The 20,509-nt window shown below is 35.8% G+C and overlaps 1 protein-coding gene across 1 annotated transcript in view; it reads right to left on the reverse strand.

Moving 5' to 3' along the window:
* Positions 1-19,142, reverse strand: part of LOC107757940 (cAMP-specific 3',5'-cyclic phosphodiesterase 4C-like) — a 75,986-nt gene extending 56,844 nt beyond the window's left edge. Inside the window, exon 1 of the mRNA XM_016575547.1 lies at positions 18,664-19,142. Within this exon, the coding sequence (XP_016431033.1) occupies positions 18,664-18,869 (206 nt within the window). The 5' untranslated portion in view covers positions 18,870-19,142. The remainder of the gene's footprint in view (positions 1-18,663) is intronic.
* Between the last annotated feature and the right edge of the window lie 1,367 nt (positions 19,143-20,509).

Below are 20,509 nucleotides of genomic sequence, written 5' to 3' on the forward strand. Positions count from 1 at the left end.
TATACATTTTCTGCCCCCTTATCTTGAATTATGGGATCATTCTTAATGCATATTAAAAGACTGAATCATGCAGTGAAAGATCGCACTCTAAATGCGCACACGTACTAAAGCCTGTGTTGGTCTACTCTAACCAGACTTCATCACGTCGCGTATGTGTGTCTCTGTAGGTGTGTTTTGTTTGTTTTTTGCAATATACGCGATAATGTCATGATGTCTCACGAGTTCAGTATTTGCGCTAAACCTGCGCAGATTTGGCTTGCATGAACTTCCCCAAGAAATGAATGAGTGAACATAACTTACGAAAAGTAACCCACCAAATTGGCTAGTGATTTGACAGCGTTACCCGCCACAGCTGATTTTTACCCGCATTTGGCGGGTTGGCGGGTGTTAATTTCAAACCCTGGTCGCATGGCAATACATGCTTCATCAGACTGCTTATTGCTTACTGCTCATCTCCAGTTGAACCACCATTCAGAAATTTAAAGTAGGCTTTCTTCAGCTGGTCATGACCTTTAAGTGGAAAATAGCCTGACGTCAGAATCCAGAAAGAATTTGTGCAGTCCGTTTCAGCAGATTGGGGCAACGGAAATGTTTACATGAAAGTCAGTCACTAACATTTGCGCAGCTCACTCTAACAGTTTTTTTTACTGCGTGACACTCTTTCCATGCATGCTTCAGAATGCTATTTTCACTGAATGTCTCACATATGGATCCTAGCAAAAAAAAAAAAAAATGAAACAGAACAAACAAACAAACAAACCCTAGAAAAATTAGACTATGTTGTCTTTCAAAAAAATGAGTTTTAGAGAAGTGCTCTGACCAGGAGTAATAGGGTGTGAGACGGCACCGGGGGGCAGAGAAGATCTAAACCTGAAACCAACAAAAGCCTCCTTTCAAAGCCTCCATACGGCTGCTCTCTTCAGAGCTGCGTGTTCTGCCATATTTTATCATTTAAACCCTGGTTAACCCACAGAAAACGGCCGACTCTTTAGTCTGGAGGACTCCGCGTGATCTGCAGAGGTGGATGATGCATATCAAAACAAACCATAATGTGACCACCAGCATACAAAAACATCATACCTGTAACAGAGACGCTGAATCTCTGGTGAGCAAAGTATTCATTAAAGTTGTTCAATAAAGTATGGGAGTTAGCACTGAATAAGAAAGTTTCAGGATGCAGAAACTCTGGATTATTATCAATTATCAGACATTTATCATATCAGAAATTTAATTGTATTATTATTAATTATTATTTACTGATATTGGTTGATTTTGGATATATATATATCAGCCAATACAGAATTTTTTATGTTACACGCTCATCTAAGTTAATCTTAATGATATTTTTAAAATATATAATCATTTATAATAATAAATTAAAATAATTTTAAATGCACAATTTGCAAAAGAGTAATCTTTAGCATGCATTTAAAATTATTTTAATTTATTTAGACAAAACTGTAAAAATATTTATTTATATTTATATTATATTTCTTTTTTAAATCAGCCATTTATCGGTTTCACAAAGAAACAGAAATTAGATTCAGCTGTTTTTATGTAATAGTGAGATGGTACTCATGCACACCAGAGATTATCTTGACCTCCATCCTCATTATAATCATCTTCACCATCAGCTTTATAACAGCTGGTGTTCAACACCATATCTGCACACCCCACCTGTACACCATTAACGGTCACACTATGATTTTACAGCAAATACAGCTCTCAGATCAGCACAAACACAGCTGCTCTCACTAAACCTCACCAGCAGATGGGGCTCACGCAGACCTTCACTGACTTCAGCCGTACTCAGTTCAGAAACCTAGTGAGTAACCTACATAGACAGCATGTTAAAGGGATAGTTCACCCAAAGATGAAAATTCTGTCATCATTTACTCAAATCTACATGAGTTTCTTTTTTTCTGTTGAACACAAAAGAAGATATTTTGAAGAATGTTGATAACCAAACAGTTGCTTGTCTCCATTGACTTCCATAGTATTTTCATTTTTGGGTGAATTATCCATTAAGCCTTCATATTCATGCTTCAGATTGAAACTCAGTTCCAAAATGTAGCTGATAACCTTAAGTGCCTTCCAAGGTACAATTTTTTTTCTTTCTTGAAATTTGAAGGCAGACTTGCAGCATAATGAAACATATTCATTTTTTTCTTAACTATTACAATTTAAACTACCAAATATTGGGTACCCAGCATTGAATTGGTTAACTATGTTAGCTAATAATTTTAACTATTAAAAATTGTATCAACAAAAGTTATTAAAAACAATAGCTACTTTCCTGCTCATCTGAACACATTCAAATGCTACAAGACAGAACCATTCGATCACAGACATTGTTCGCTCCTGACGCTGCATTCAAACAGGGCTGCGTTTCCCAAAAGTATCATAAGAAACCATTGCCATCTCTGCGATCAGCACTGGACGCGATCATTATCGCTTGTGTCGCGCCACTTCTGGGAAATGCAGCCAAGAAAAATGCTTATCAGAGGACAGAAAAACACAATATGGAAATAAGAAATATGGAAACATAATATGGATCTATTAGAGTTATTTCACAATAAACAAACTGAAATTGTACTGTATATAGTTTGTGCAATTAAATGTATTAAAATTGAACGTTAATGGATCACGTTCTGTTCTATAATCATATTAACTTTAAAGCTTTATCTTTATGGGTGCAACGACTTGTCACTAACTGTCATTTATGAAAATGAACCAGTTTTACTACAGTGACCATAGATCTACTAGTATTTGTATAGTAAAACCGCAGTAACCAGTAATTTACCATGGTTAGCACTACAGTAACCATATTTAAACCATGGGTAAACAAAAACAATCTAATAATTTGCAATTAAGGCCTACTGAATGTTAAAATTTGACAATAATTAGAAAATTATTTTTACATTTTAAACAATAACTTTTTCACTAGATGGCAAACTATCTAATATTCTCATTCTTATAAACATATCACTGGATTTTAATACTTTTATAATGATCAGGGATAAGTAAGTGATTACCAGAATGTGCCAAGTTTGCTTACACTGCACTCCATTGTGGGAGAGCCTGTCCGAGCAAATATTTTTCTAACTACACTGAAACAAACTTGGTGTAGAAACAATTTTCACTAAGAAATTGTTTCACTAGGAAAGGAATTAAAAGTGAAATTTTGAAGCAGAAAAACTGAAATAGTATTTTCTTGTAAAAAGTACTCCAATACGCTTTATTTAAATTTACCATGGTCACCACTATAGTAACCATCCATGTAAACACATCTAATAAAATATAATAATTTGCAATTAAGGCCCACTGAATGTCAAAATGTCTTTCAAATTTAATGTTAAGTGGGCATCATTACTCATTTTACTCTTGGAAATAATCTAAAAGTTCAGTTTAGAGGTGTCAGTATCAACAATATTGACCTTCAAATCAAATAAGTGTTATTGCATTTCCACTGCATATGTAAACTGGATGGCAATTTTGTGCCCAACATTTGTGTTGGTGTGAACAGGCCCTTATACTGAAGGAGGGACTGGTGCCATATCTAGAAGCATATCGTTTAAGCAACAACCTAACAACCACCTAGCCACGCCCCTAGCAACCACCTACAGCATCTTAGCATTGTGGCGGCCACATATGCTTCAGAAAATGTCAAATTCTAGTTTGCGATCCTGCTTTAGGTCACCGACAAGCTTCCTGAGTCCTTACAGGACGTAACAAAGGACTTTTCCAGTCATACCCCACCTGAAAATGTTCAGTTCAAGGCCATCACTGTAGAAACACGCTCTTTTTGCCCAGCATTCGATTCAGACAGTCTAACAATAAATACATGCGGTAAGAGCTTGTCACAGACACTCTTGCTAAAGAGACCTGTGAACATTTATATGTAGATATTTATACCTTTTCTCACTCTGCTGTATTTTCAGTTAGGAAAGAGAAACTGATGATTTGTGCTTTGGAGAACAGGTGGACATTGCTTCTGTCGTGGAGAAGTCCGGCTGGACCATTTGTTTCGTACCGTCAAGCCATCTGCTATCGTCGTGAGACACCGTGTTTGTCCCATCCCCCTGCGGATGAATCTGGATTTTGTCCCAGTGTGTTACTGATGACATGATGACCCTAACCAAGCAAATGCTTTTAAAGCTTTCAACAGCATTTCAATTAGCAGCCAGATATGAGAAGAAAAGCTACATCTCCAACACCGGCGCAGGCCTTGTAGATGAATGTGACAACTTACATTACCGTTCCTACATTACATCCATACCATGAATCATTTCTGGCCAACAACTAATCTGCCAAACTCTAATGAACGAAATAACGCAAGAAGATGTAGACCCAAATCAAAAAGAGTGACAACTGGTAATGATTCAATCAAAATTGTGCTCCGTAATTTTACCCGCTAGCGCCAGTGTATTATGTGAAACATTATTTAAAAACACTGCCCTCTTGTGATATCTGATGATTAGGGAAAATGTATGCAAAAGTGCAAGTGTTTGGCAAATTTGCGACAGAGCAGTAATAAAGGAAGCTTTGTTGTTGTTTTATATGTATACATACAGTATATATATATATAAATACACACACACACACACACACACACACACACACACACACACACACAATTTACTGCTTATTAATAGTTAGTAAGGTAGCTGTTAAGTTTAGGTAGGGGGTCGGATTAAGGGATCTAGAATACAGTCATGCAGAATAAGGCATTAATATGTGCTTCATAAGTACTAATAAACATCCAATATGCTAGTAATATGCATGCTAATAAGCAGCTAGTTAATAGTGAGAATTGGTTCCTAAACTAAAGTGTTACTGGATTTAATTTAGCCAAAATTTGTATTATTTGAACTGTAAGTTGTTAAAATCATAGTTTTTACATGATTTTACAGGTTAGGATGTTTTAATAGACATTAGTGTTGTTTCAAAACAACACATCTACTACACAAACTCAAACGCACGTGACACTCGCTGTGTTTTCAGCATCTGCGTCTCAATATTGCGTTTCATTTGAGAAAACCTACAGTCAAACACACACTAAAACTCAAAAGATCTTCACGACAAACCGCCAAAATAAAAGTTCAGTTTAAACTAAAGAACTTATGACAGAAATATATTATTATTGTATACTAAAATGTAATGCTAAAATATTATTATTTTTTAAAATATCATATAACCAATATATATATTTTTTCATTTATAAAGTTCTGTTGTCCAGCATCTTATCTGACAAAACATAAAAATGCAATGTTTTGTTGTAAATTAATTGCTATAGCTTCATTTGATTACATTTTGAAAGCTTAATTAAATTGTTAAAGTCTTATTAATTAATTTCATTAGACACCATATTGATTTGTGAACTTGTATGCCAATAAGATTTTAAAGCTTCACCAAGGATCGTCAATAATGACATGTCTGTCCATCATAAAAGTATCACATGGCTTCAAAACGTAGATTTTATTTAATATTTTATTTTTTATATTATATTTTATTTATTTTTGTGATTCATTAATGAACATTTTGTTACTGCAGGGTTTTTGTTTTTTTTTAGACCTTGATAGTCCAGTCACTATGAACTGTCCTTGGATGGAAAAGAGCTGCACAGGATTTTTCTAAATTCCTCCTTTTGTTTTCTAAAGAAAAACAGCATACAGGGTTGAAACAACATGACAGTGAGTAAATAATTTTCATTTTTCATTTTTGGGTGACCTATTATTTCAAAATTTTTCCACGGAAGAAGCAGTCAGTCAGACCAACAGGACTTTGATATGTAGGATGAGTACCAATTCTTGAAGACATTGATTTGGAAAATAACCACCATCACAGCAGGGTACCCCTTTAGCATCACTTTTCGATGTGCAGGGTAATCCGTTGCTTTCAATTGTATGCCTTATGCATCAGATCAAGACACATTTAATTCTCTACATGCAGCTGTAAAAATAGAAATTATTTTATATACATTTATACTTTCATAGATATTGTGGAGCACCTAACCCCACCTCTCTAAACCTACCCACTTCTCAACAATATAAAACACTTTACAGGCAAATAAAACTAACGTTTCGTTTCTGCATTGACATCAAAGTTTTCTTATTTCAAGCAATGGAGTACCCTGGACGTCCAAGAATTATGCTAAAGGAGTACCCTGTGCGTTAAAAAGTAATGCCAAAGGGTCCTGACCAAGCATCAATATGTGACGAGTTGGGAGTGAGAACGTGCTGATAGATTTTGTGAGATTGACCCAGTCATGGTCTGAGCCCCTAGTTAATGTTTTCTTTTCTTTTCTTTTCTTTTCTTTCCTTTTTTCCCCCTGTCACACAATTTTAAAACAAATAGCACACCTCTCAACAAACCACTTTATTTTTTTGGTATCATTTATGTTTGTAGGACAATCTGCCACAAGTTATGCAGCAAAGTCATTTAAGAAGTTTGTTTAAAGGGATACTCCACCCCAACATGAAAATTTTCTACGTGTATTTACGCTTTGATTTGAACGAAAACAGCGCATCCGTGCAGCGCGGCTGACACAGAAGAGCGTACGCTGCTTGCGTTCAGTGGTTATTCTCCAAAATGGCGCTACGGTGATGCGGAGAGACACAGAGGAGACGAATTAGTGAATAAAGTCGTTATTTTTGTTTTCTTCGCGTACAAAAAGCATTATCGTCGCTTCATAACGTTACGGTTGAACCACTGATGGCAGATGGACTATTCTGACGATGTCTTTCATACTTTTCTGGACCTTGACAGTATAATTTACTTGGCAGTCAATGGGACAGTCACAAGCCTCCCGGTTTTCATCCAATCTATCTTAAATTGTGTTCCGAAGACGAACGAAGCTTTTACGGGTTTGGAACGACATGGGGGTAAGTGATTAATGACAAAATTTTCATTTTGGGGTGGAGTATCCCTTTAAATCACTAACCCTTAATATGAAAAATAGTAATTGCACTGCTCGCCTTATGAAACGGCACAAATAACTGATAAAGAGTCTGTTTGACATCTGGCATGATGGGTTATTTAACAAACATTGTCCTGTTTGCTCTGAGAATTAGTTCTGTTCTGGCAACAGCACCTTTTACCCAAGCCTGAGCATTAATCATTATTAAGGCAAACAAAGCCTGTGCTTAACACCATCGAAACACTCAAGAGCGCACACCGTATTAGCAAACATCGTTCAGAACAAGCATTATGGGATGGCAGAGTGGTCTGTGGCGCCAGGCACTCAGAGTTTGGGATGTGATAAACAATAACAGTTCATTCACCAAAATTTTATTATGAGACAACCATGAAAATAGAGACATGAAACATGAACAATACTGGTCAAAAGTTGGAAAATTTTGTAATTCTTTTGTAAGAAGTCTTTTTTTTTTTGCGCTCACTAAGACTGCATTTATTTGATCAAACATACAGCAAAAATAGCAATACTGTGAAATATTATTACAATTTCAAACTAGATGAGTAAAGTTTGTGAACAATTTGAAGTTGCCTTGAGAAAGCCAGTTTGAAGCTGTTGTAAAAGCTTGAAGTTTTAAAGTTTAGATAGATTAGATAGTTGTTGATAGTATGTTGCTAACATGATTTAGCACATTGCTAACATGTATGTTAAAAGTATGTTTTTAACATGATTAGCATGTTGTTAACATGTTTTTAACATGATTAGCTTGTTGTTAGCATGGTTAGCATGTTACTAGCATGTTCATAGAATGATTAACATGTTGATAGCATGTTTTAGCATTGATTGTTAGCCTGTTGTTAGCATATTTCTATCATGATTAGCATGTAATTAGCATGGTTTTAACATGATTATCATGTTGTTAGCATGTTTTAGCATGATTAGCATGTTGTTAACATTTTTCTAGAATGTTAGCATTTTTCTAGCATGATTAACATGCTGGTAGCATGTTGTAGCCTGATTAACATGTTGTTGGAATGTTTTTATTATGATTAGCATGTTGCTAGCATTTTTTCTGACATGTTTAACATGTTGCTAGCATATATTTTTAGCATGATTAGCATGCTGCTGGCATGTTATTAGCATAATTAATACATTGCTAACATGTTTTAGTATGTTGCAAGCATGATTTAGCATGTTGTCCTAGGATAGTCATTAAGGTTAGCTATAGTGATAGACAGCTTAAACACTCTGTAAGTCTCATTGTACAAAAGTTTTGACCCCCTTAATGAAAGTCTATGGGACTTTTCATTGATTTGATTGTCTGTTTAACGAAAATCGTAAATCCGATCAGTTAGAAAAGATATAGCAACCCGAGTCAGACCAGTCTGAAGGTCTGACCCAAGTTTGGTGGTGGTAGCTTGAAAACTCTAGGAGGAGATACAGTCCAAATTTAGTCTAAGAAGAAGAAGAAGAAGAAGAAGAAGAAGAAGCTTAAACAGCAGAAGAAGAAGAAGAAGAAGAAGAAGAAGAAGAAGAAGAAGAAGAAGAAGAAGAAGAAGAAGAAGAAGAAGAAGAAGAAGAAGAAGAAGCTTAAACAGCATTTCAGTAAGTTGGCTTTCTCAAGACAACTTAAACATTTTCTATTTTAATATTTTTTAGAGCGTAATTTATTCCTGTGATGCAAAGTTGAATTTTTCTTCAGTTTTCTTCAGTGTCACATGATCTTTCAGAAATCATTCTAATATGCTGATTTGCTGCTCAACTGTTTATTGGTTCTTATTATTGTCCATGTTGCAAACAGTTTTTTTTTTCTGCTTAATATTTATGTGGAAATTGTGATACATTTTATTTTTCAGGATTGTTTGATGAATAGAAAGTTCAAAAGTACAGCATTTATTAAAAGTAGAAAACTTTTGTAACATTAAATGTCTGTATTTTCACTTTTGACCAATTTAAAGCGTCCTTGCTGAAAACACGTATTAATTTCTTTTTTTAGCCCAAACTTTTGAATCATGGTTTCTACAAAATATTAAATATCAAAATAAAAGCAGTTTTCAACATGGATAATACTAAGAAATGTTTCTTGAGCAGCAAATCAGAATATTAGAATGATTTCTAAAGGATCATGTGACACTGAAGACTGGAGTAATGATGCAGAAAATTCATCACTAATGACATTTTAAAATATATTCAAATAGATGACAGTTTTATTAAACTGAAATAATATTTTAGTTTTTACTGTATTTTTTTTTTATCAAATAAATGTAGCCGATAGTGCATGTCTAGAATGCAGCATTAAGCCAGACACGCTTTAAAAAGACAGAGCAGCGAGGAACAACAAAGCTTTGAAAAAATCCACAGGGTGAAAAATGACATGCTCAGCTGGACACTGATGAGAGAGAGATTGCCAAAGAGAGTCAGCAATGAGAGGAAGGAAATACAGACAGAATTAATGATCTAATAACGATGATTCAGTGGCGCTGCTGTCGGGTCAGGTGAACCTCAGCGAGCAAACGTTGCTTGGAGATTCGTTCGTGACATGAGTTGGCCATTATTTTCCTCGTGGCCTGTGGAAGGAGGTGTCTGGCAACAGTTCCACATCCTAAGCCCTCCACCTCCCCCAAATGAGAAATGAGTTTAATTTCACAGATGAAGCACCATGTGGTGGGCAGAGGGGGAGATCAGAGACCAAAGCTGTGTTTGGGTTCCGGAGCCGGCAGGCAAACGGAAGCATCAGTTATCAATTAGAACACCCTTTGAAACAATTGAAACGGCCATAATTTGTATTTGGGTATTATGGATTTTACTCAATGGCATCATCTGCCCTATTGACAAAATCGAGCAATTATATTCCCCTCATGTACAACACTGATTCAATTTAAGACCAGGCCGTTCTTTTAAATAAAGCGTGATGCATATGACATGCTGTGTGTGATTTTGCATGGCTTACAACTCTGAATAAATCTAAATGTTCCTTCCCCTCCTCGATTCTGAGAAATAAAAGGGCAAAGCTGAGCTCATGAAGAAGTAGAAAGCACTGCCTGAAGACCATGAATGGATATAGAATATTTATGAGACATGAGAAAATGATCCCGGTCCAGTTCTGCTTCTTAGGCTAAAGTTTCACGGTTGCACAGGATGGGGTGAGATTGCAAGATACATTTGCCATTTATGACACAGCCTCTGCCTACAAGAGCCACAGTTGCCACAGTTATTATTGCTAATCTATTATAAAAGGTAAACTACCTAAAACAAAGACTCAAGATAAAATAATCAAGGTAATGTGCAATGTGACAAAAAATGTTGGATGTAACTCACTAAATAAAATCCTCAGGGGGGATGTCTGAGAAATATCACAGCAAACTGTGGAATCAACTGCTTCTCACTTTCTGCAGCAAGACAGAGATAGTTCAATCCTTTCCGGCTTTAATGAGAAATTTGATGTAGAAATTTACTTGAATCACGGAATGGTATTATAATGTTGTTGTCAAACATAGTTACTTAGCTTACTAAGCTTACTGTGGTGTGATATTAGTCACCTGTGAGAAAGCATTGGTTTAACTGACTTTTTTTAATGTGTTGTTGTATTGTGTGTTTTTTACTAATGGGCCTTGAATCTGGAAATAAATAAAAGTGAAGTGAAGTGGAATAATGTGGAAGTGGAATAAAGCACAAAGAACACGGTCAGGTCGGTTCTTATGGGTCCTTGCAGCCAGACAGAAAATGGCCCTCTTTCTGATGGTCAGTCGCTGACAGATAAGTGCATTTCTGCAGTTACACTGCAAGCTGAACAGAGCGGAGAAAATTAAGCATTCAGAAAAAGCACAGCTCCAACAACTTAAAGTTGCATATGACAGTGATCTCCAGTGATCCCAACACTATGTTTAAAGATTACACTTTGAAACGAATGTTCTTTTATAAATGATACAAATTGGATCCTGCTGAAAATCTTTAGTTAAGGGAACAAAATGTCCTTCTTTCAATGGGCCAGAAAACATTCAGTTCCTCTCTGCTCAGAAACAGCTCTCAGTTAGGCTTGTCTTATTCGTTTTATGTACTATACTCTACATTTATATTCTTACTGAAGTCAAAAGGTGAAGAACGAGCTTTAAAGTGTTACTCGGTGCACCAGGGGTGGCGTGATGAAGCATGTGTTCGTCTGATCCGGAACATGAGGTATCATTTTTTCTTCTTCTCTGATCTATATTCCACATTGTGCCCCTGAGGGTGAAACCTCAGCATGGCATTGACCACAAATTTGAAAGGACTTTAAAGCAAAATGGACTTCTTATATTTTGAATAGAATTGAGATTATATTTTTCCAAAAAGCAGACTTGGATATTGCATGCGCTTGGGGACAAAATGTTGAAAGCAGTGCTTCATTAATAAGCCATCCGTGTGCAGAACATTAATGGGAATATTGGTAGAAAATAAATTAAGTATGGCTTAATATAATTGCATACAATGCAATTACAGTATCATCAGCCCTTTAGCAATAAAAATGCCCAATCACTTCAGCCTTGAAAGAGAAATGAAGCCACCAAGAGAAATGAATGTAAAAAGTCAGTTGTAACAGAATAATAATAACTGCAGGCAGCAGTCAGGATCTGGATTCATTTTATGGCGATTAGATATTAAAAGACAGAGCTTGACAGGCCACTATAGAAACTGTTCTATAGAAGCCTGTTCTTTGCCTTTGGTTTTGGATTCCAAATCCAGAGTTAACCCTTTCGCACGTGAGTTTAAAATATTCTAGCTGAGCCCCCAGCCTGAGTTTTTTTTTAGACGACCGTTATTTTAGAATGTATCGCCTTATTGATTCCATGGCGACGCGTCATGCTTGTCATGTGACACAACGCAGCCACAATAGATCTGTATGACGCTTTTATTTCGTTTTTCCTGTTTTATTCAAAATATTCACAAACATGCTCACTATATTATGAAATATCTGATATTCCGATTCTGAAATATGTGCAATTAAATCTGTTTGGTAGTTTAAACACTTGATATCGACCGTGTTAGTTGATCTATACCGGGTGATGGGCGCCGCCATGTTAGTTCGCACTGAATCCGAGCTGTAGGATTTACAACACGCAAATTCATCCTCTCCTTTTGGTGCGATTTGCGAACCGATTTAACGGGTTCATTGAAAAGAATCAGTTCGTTCTTGAATCAGACACCGCTTCTGCGTCTCGGAGCACGTGATATATTATAAGGAGTAACGATATGTTTTATGAAATGTATTATGAAATGTAGTGAAGTAAAAAGTACGATCTTATGCTTTGGAATGTAGTGAAGTAAAAGTAAAAGTTACTCAAAATAAAACTACTCCAGTAAAGTACAGATACTTGAAAAATTTACTTAAGTACAGTAACGAATTAAAACTACTCCGTTACTGTCCACCACTGCGTGACGCACTGAAAGATCTAATCACACCGGTGTGATCGTACGCTTCAGGGACCAGCCAAGACTGATCACACCGGTGTGATCGTACGCGTTAAAGGGTTAAATCAACAGCATATCTCTTCCAAAATCTACACTTTAAAAAGGGTTATTTTTTCAACCCAAATGCTGGGTTGAGACTTTTGGGTAAGAACTTGACACTCACAGTGTTTTCAGCGCCTGCGTCTTAATGAGATATGAACTTCATGTCTGAGAATGAGCTATCATCTACGATCATATAATAAACAGAAACTTTACTATTGTACAGTAGAATGTAAGTCTTAATGTGATACTACTACTAATAAAATTACTATTAAAACTTAAACTTTTAAGGAATAATCACAATTTTTCTTCCATGTTTTAATTTTAACTGTAAACCTCTGTTGTGCAGCACTTTGTTTGGCAAAAAAACATGAAATTGTTTGTTTAATATTCATTCGCTTAAAAGATGAATTAAATCAATGTTTTATGCCTTCATTTGATTTCCAGGAAAAAAACAAAACAAAACACACACACAAACACACACACAGAATTTCTGAAAAAAAATAAAAAATCATATGGTCCTATTACTGCAAAATAAATAAATAAACAAATAAAACATGCTTTTGATTATAAAAAAATAATTAAACCATAAAAAGTGGATTACATTTTTCTAAACAAAAAATAAAGTAAAAAAAAAAACATTTGGTAAAAATAAAATGAAATTCGAGAAAAAAATAAAACGTATTTCATAGGGCCCTAAAAAGTTATTTTTGCTGAACTTTTCATAAATTTAGTTAAATTATGTAAGTTTCATGATTTCAATTAATTAGACATGCTTTTTGATTAATTAACATTTAATTTTACCATTAAAACAAAGTCCAGGATAAAACAGAATCCAGAAAAATGTAAAAAAAAAAAAAAAATGCAATCTGGAAAAATATAATGGAATTTGCAACGATTTGTATCGTGAAAAGCACTATACAAATAAACTTGAATTGAATTGAATTGAATTTGGTAAAAATAAAAGATTTCATAGGGCACTACATTATCAGTAACCTAACAGTGCTGGGTTGGGAATGCAGACGTTAAAGACAGAATGCACATCACGCAAGTTCAAACGCAAATAGTTCTGTGCTGATACCACTTCAGCTATCCGTGCTGACAGGAATATGTGTGTAAAATAAAACAAAAACTAACTGAAGCAGAGAGGAGAGATAACTTTAAAACTGCCTGCAAGGAATGTGTTCTTTTAAAATGGTATTTTAGAGGAGTGATTAAAAACAGTAATTTGCTAAAATAAACGGTTTATTCCTGACTTTCAGTGCTTATTACAGGCTTTCAGTCTATAGCTGTGTCCCAAATCAGAAGCTGCATCCTTCGAAGGCTGCATTTGAAGACTGAATGCATCACAGTAGCATGACGAAGGCTGTCCCAATTCGAAGCCTCCTTCAAATACGGCCTCGAAATGTATCCTTCGTTTCTCGGGCCAGGAAGGACACAACAGATAGATCCGGTGACAATGGGATTATTTATTTATTATTTGTGTGTGTGTGTGTGTGTGTGTGAGAGAGAGAGAGAGAGAGAGAGAGAGAGAGAGTGCCGGATTATACTTTTTGGGTTTCAGCTTTATTGAATATCTAACATTACAAAAACACTTTAAAGAGGTTCAAATTTGGTCTTAAAAGTAAGTTATTCAATATTTATTCAACAATGTTCATCAAACTTTTAAAAAGCAACTTTGGTTAACTGTATAAGCTGTAGATTCTTTTCTGCACTTTTTCTCACTCACATACACACTGTTTGTTCTTGCTGCTTTTAAAGACTACAAGCATACGTTACACTAATCCATGAACACAAGCTCTTGTGTCAGTTTTACGGTAACAAAACTCTTTATTTCAGTCTTTGATTTAAGGAAACTGCTATAAAATATTATCTTTAAAGGGGTCATATGATGCAATTTCAATATAATGTACAGTATGTGGAAAATAATGTGTTTTTTTAACCTTAAACCGCATAAACAGATTTCATTACACCAAATACACAAAATAATGTTCTTTTTAGCAACATCATATGACCCCTTTAACTAACTTGCTCCACCATGACAGTAGCTGAAAGAGAACACTGACCAAAAATGAAGACATTTTCACATATTCCTATCATAGTGCCCCTATTTTAAATACGTAATTCTTATTTGTGTTTGGTTATGGTTATGGTGTTCAAATACTTGTTTCTGCCATTAGGCAACATCCTAAATTTATAGGAGCTCATACTTGACTCTTGATTCCAAGAGTTTGACATTAAATGTTGCTAAGCTAACAAGAACATACTCTAATAAGCAAAAACTGCGTAAACAGTCAATGTTTAACTGGAATGAACTAATTTGATTGATTCTTGAAACTAAATATAAGTAAATTCATCTCTCTAACTTTGTCCACCAATGCATTGTGGGATTCAATTTCCCATAAACATTACATGGAATGCTGCCTTTTTCAGGCCAAAAAGATGTATCTAGCTTTTGGATTTGAATTGCTCTGTAGCAGTTTTGGAGAAGAATGCACATCTCTATGATCAGATGTGATGGCTAGACTACCTGTGTCAAAAGCAACTAAAATCAATCTTCAAACACATCCTCGCCATTAGCCACCCTGACACCAGCATAATGTCATTTAAATGTGTAAATGACTGCTGTGTGTCCAGATGTCTAGAGAACAGCAGTGCTTTCCCCAGATAATCCAACACATCTGTGCTACAGAAAGTGATACATCTGATGAAAGAGGTGGAGGAAATCCATAAACTGCTAAAAATGGAGCTACTTTATATGGATCCTGAATACTACTTATTCTTAGAGATGCACTATATTCAGCTTTAAAAACTTAAAAACTATTTACAATGATCTACACTCACATATACAATATTAAACCATTAAATCATATATATTATACATATATAATTATACAATATTAAATCATATCATTTATATCAGGGGCCCTAAAAGGCTGTTTTATTCTACATAAAGGTGGTTCACCCTTCATGGTGCTGCCATGTTGAGATCACATAACCAGGCAAACATACTCACATTATTTTGGCAAATTTATCAGACACTTTTAGCTGTGGAAAAGAAATGACGGAGAGCAAATAGGCTTACTAAGTGACAACTTTTGCATAATACTGCAATAGGTTTCTTACTTATTATCTAGCAAAAAAAAAAAAAAAAAAAAAGCAAATAGCTATAAAAAACTAAGTGACAACTTTTGCATAATACTGCAATAGGTTTCTTACTTATTATCTAGCAAAAAAAAAAAAAAAAAAAAAGCAAATAGCTATCAAAAATGTTATCACTCAAACCCTTTTCATTGTACATTTTAGACTATGATTTTTTAAACATATGCACCTCCTACTATCCAAAGTACAAACACATCGGCATTTTGAAATAACTTGCCTGAAGTCATACTTATTTATGCATATATTTTGCAGATTAGTATGGTTAATTCTTAAATGTCTTTTCATATATCATTTTTTTGTTATTTCTCCAACGTCTATACAAACACTGGCTCAGACCACATTCAGAACAAGCATCACAAAAGTCACATATTGGACTTTTTGAGTTCAACACTGTTTCAAACCTTCATGGAGTTGCTCGTGAAGTTGCTAACTTGAAATGAGTCAATTTTGCATGAAAATTATATGTCACTGCCAAATTTTTCCAATACCACATAAATTTGACTAAAAAGGACCAACGGTTATAAAGCTATACAACACTGTAAATTTACTCAAAACCTTTGAACTATTTTTCACATATGCATCTACTTATCCTTACAGTAAAATATAGCATTGGTGCGTTTGGTTCCGTAATTACTGCTTGCTTGCTTCATTTTACTCACTCTTGTTTGATTTATGGTAAGAAGACTTGCCAAAAAAACTGTTTACAGAACCTTTACCCTAATGAACAGATGGAGAAAGACAAACTCATATAAACCTTGCCCACTCAACCTACTCAAACAAAAGATAATACAGAAAGATAAATTAAAAGACTATTAATTCATATTTTAATCGCCATCATGATTTATGCTTCTCTTGATTTATTAAGCATTGGATATGTGTGGTAGTCTGTTTGTATGTTTCAGATTCCACTGGTCTGGCAGCCTGTCATTCTTCGTCCAGGAGGGTGATGCCCTGGTTCACGCCACCAATCATCTTACACCACCCGGTTTAAAAACCGTATCTCTTGCACATCCTTCTGCCATCATTCGTGTATATACGCACACACACTTTTCGAATGTTATTCTCCCATTCTCCCCTAGCCCAATCCTAAAAGCTTAAGTGACATAACAAGCATAACGGTCTGCGATACTTGGCTGCTGAATATTTTTTCCTGAAAACATGCTTTCATGGTTGTGGCTGTCAGATTTCAAGAGTTTAAATCCTCCAATCAGAACTTTTTTTCTCAAATCTATACATTTTCTCTCCAGTGAAATACTTAAGAATACTTATGTGAAAGTGCAAAAAAAAAACAAAAAAGATGACAATAATCATGATTAATAAGGTTTATATTTTTGAGCAACATAATAGTGATTAACTGATTAAACATGATTGTGCAGCCCTAACGATAGCTGTTAAGTTTTAATTATCATTCTAATTGAGAATAGGAAAGTCCACATCACAGAGATATAACGCTAACAACACAGAAGAACGGTATTGCTGGAATCACTTTCAGAGCGATTTTGTTTTTTTCAGCTGATGAACACTGACAACCAATCAGATTCCACCTGACTTTAAAGAGCTCAAGCATTTAAAGATGCAGACGACAAAATGGCAGCATGCACTTATAATAAACAGAATGCTTTTGTGCATTGGTGTGGACTCTAATATAATTATCATTAATTTTATAGTTATCCTTCTTGGTGTAAATAGGTCTTTATACCTAAAAACTAGTCTGGTATACTTACAACACAACTAAGGCTTTCAGATGGTTTCAAAGCAGGATGTGGAACCAACAAAACAGTATCATAAAAGACCATGATGCATTATCAGTCTTCAGTCTAAACACTTCCATCAATAAAAGAATTATCACAAGCACAAGAGACTGATAGTGGATAGTCTCTGGAAAAGACACAGGGATGTAAAGCAGTTCCACACGGTCAGGAAAGTGTAATGCAAAGGAAATGAATGTCGTAGAACTCTCAAAGCTTGATAGCTTGATACAATCAGCGTTCACGGACCATACGCTGCCTTACCGTCAGCTATTTTTAATGCAACATCTCATGGCCACGTTGTGCATAACTTGTGCTTTCATTTTAAGAAATCACTGTGTGGGTGACTGGTGAAAATGTTGCTTAATCAAAAGAGGTTTAAATGAAATGTGTTTTTTTTTACAGCAATATTTATTGAGCAGAAAAGAGTCTGAGATTCGACTGAAGAAAACATTATGATAACAGTTGAAAGGAATGCATATAACAATTTCACTTTGCTGTGTAGGGAAGACCAGGGCCTATTATCGCACTTCATATTCCAGTGAATATTTCTCAGAGTGGGTTTATTTTGTACAGTCAATTTCTGTATAGAAACAGACACTCTCGAACATTTATACTGTTACTTTATGAAAAAATGTATAATTCATAACTAACTGTTCTGCCAGGGCATGTTTCACACTGAATGGGGTGGACTGACACAATGAGAACCTGCTGTTTATTAACACTGATTTGAGAATTACCCTTTTTTACCTAGAAAAAAAGTTAAATAATATGTAAAAACACAGTTGTGTCTGTATTTGTACTGCATACTTCATGCATTTTCAGCTAAATTTAAAACAGTCATGAAATATGTTAGTACAAAAACAACAAAAACAAATAATTATAATTAAAGAAAAACTAATAATAATTAATAAAAAATAACTAAGCGACAGTTTTGGCTCATAAAAAATGCAACTAGTGAATTTTATAATATTATAAAATACAAACGTTTGTGACAACTTGCCCCAACCAGACATCTGAGCAATATTTTATTTAAACTAAAAATAAAATTTAAAATCTACCTCCATTATAGTTGAAACAGCTTTTTTTTTAAAAACACAATGATATTAGAATTTAAATTTAGAGGACAGAATGCACATTTGCCCCACAATATTTCATTTAAGCAGGTTTTGAACTAGATGTTTGAAACCAAAAAACATCACTATTTCAAAACAAGCATTTGCGTAATTGGACGTTTCGCGGAAAACCTAACAGATACTGAGATACAGACAACTATCACACGAGTAAGGTGTCATTTCACATGAGGAAGTTCTACTCTATTTCATTTCAAAAGAACCGTTATCTGCGATTTACCGTTTATTAAAAGAAGACGGCCAGGACATTCGGGGCTTTTTCAGACCTGGGCGGTGATTCTCCGTGGCACGGTTACAGCACAGGTACCGCTCGGAGTCGGAGTGGTACCGCTGCTTGATTCGGATGTGGGTTCGGGGCTGCCTCCAGAGATGCTTGGGCGGTTTGGCCAGACCAGCGCCTTCCCTGCTCAGAGCCGAGCACTCCATCACTGCACAAGTTCAGCTGTCCAAAGTCTGGAATATTTAACAGTCGAAGTTCGCGGACGCGTATAATTCCTCAATGCCTGGAGAGCTGTTCAGCGGTCAGTGGTGCTGAACCGGAGACACCGATATACTCAAGTTTACACGGCAAAACCCAGAAATGCTCAGTATAACAAAACAGTAGAGGCAAAGTTACACTCGCTCAGTCACTCTCCTTGAGTGAATTCAAAAACTATCTGAGACATATGGCCGTCTCACAGCAAACAAAAAGGCGAAACGTCTCAGCTGAAGTGTGTGTGTGTGAGAGAAAGAGCGCTGAGGCGGATATAAAGATCCAGCAGAGCTGCGCGCTACAGTGACGCCCAGTGTGCATTACATCACCAGGTGCTTTACACACCCTCAAACCCAGTACATAAACACACTGGTTTAAACCTACTGTGAGTTTTATTTATTTTTTTGACTTGAAATAGAAATTATGTTTCTTTCCCGCTGTTACGGGGCTGACGAGACGTGCGGATCCAAGTGCAAAGCTTTATTAATAGACATGGTAGAGACAGGCAAGGGTCAGATAATGGCAACAGGTATGTAGAAGGCAAGACACAAGAATATATCCTAGGGCTAGCGTAGCAAACAGGATCAATAGGGCGAGACTAGAGGGATCATCCAGGTACAAAGCAAAGGTCCAGGCAGGGGCAAACAGTACCAGAATAGGGCAAGACGAGAGGGGGAATCCGAGATACACAGGCGAAGATAAGGACACGAGGAAACAGACAAGGCAAGACTAAGCTAAGGCTAAGAAAAGTAAACAGGCTCCGTAGAGTAGCTATCGCTAAGAGAGTGATAAATGCTATACAATACTCGGCAGCTTGACAGGGATAAGAGTGAGTGTTATATAGGGACGGTGTGATTGATGACAGCTGTGTGCGATAAGCGCATACAATACTCGGCCGTTAGAAAGGAGAGAGATTGAGTGTTAAATAGTGAGTGAGTGATATGAAACAGCTGTGTGCAATCAGTGCTGTGTGCAATCAGTGTAATGAATGATGGGATATGTAGTCCGGGGTGATATGCAACAGTGTGTGGTGCGAGAGTCAATGAAATGGAAAGAGTGACCTCTGATGGCTAGCAGACGGAAGTTCATGGACCGGATACGTAACACCCGCGCTCCAACACAAACTTTTCTTCTGGGAGGATGTAGGACTTGGCAGGAAATTTTGCGAAAAATTATTTGTTGTTTTTTAAATGATGATTAGGTCTGATTGGTCACAATTGGTCACATAAAAAGTATATATTGAAGAATAGTAATAATGTGATTGCATTTAATTATTGGGGTCTCATTTATATATGGTAGCCTTTTTATATGTTGTAACCTTCTAGTAGGTGTTTTATGGGTATTTGCTGGATCATGCTGGCCATTTCTCATCATAAACTGCTTCAAGCTGATTTAGAAAATGGACCACCAGCTGGTGGGACCGTTATCAACCTGACAGACCTTGATAAATCTGGTTAGAGCTGGTAGACCACCTTCCAGTAACAAACCAGCTGCTATGTTCCAAAAACAAGCTTGACCATTTTATAAGCTGATGTGACATGCTTTTTTTCCCCTCAGCAGGAACAGACCTCATTAGACAAGCTGTGGCAGCACA

The sequence above is a fragment of the Sinocyclocheilus rhinocerous genome, unplaced genomic scaffold (genome assembly GCF_001515625.1).
Source record: "Sinocyclocheilus rhinocerous isolate Xijiao unplaced genomic scaffold, SAMN03320098_v1.1 scaffold324, whole genome shotgun sequence".
Classification (NCBI taxonomy): Eukaryota; Metazoa; Chordata; class Actinopteri; order Cypriniformes; family Cyprinidae; genus Sinocyclocheilus; species Sinocyclocheilus rhinocerous.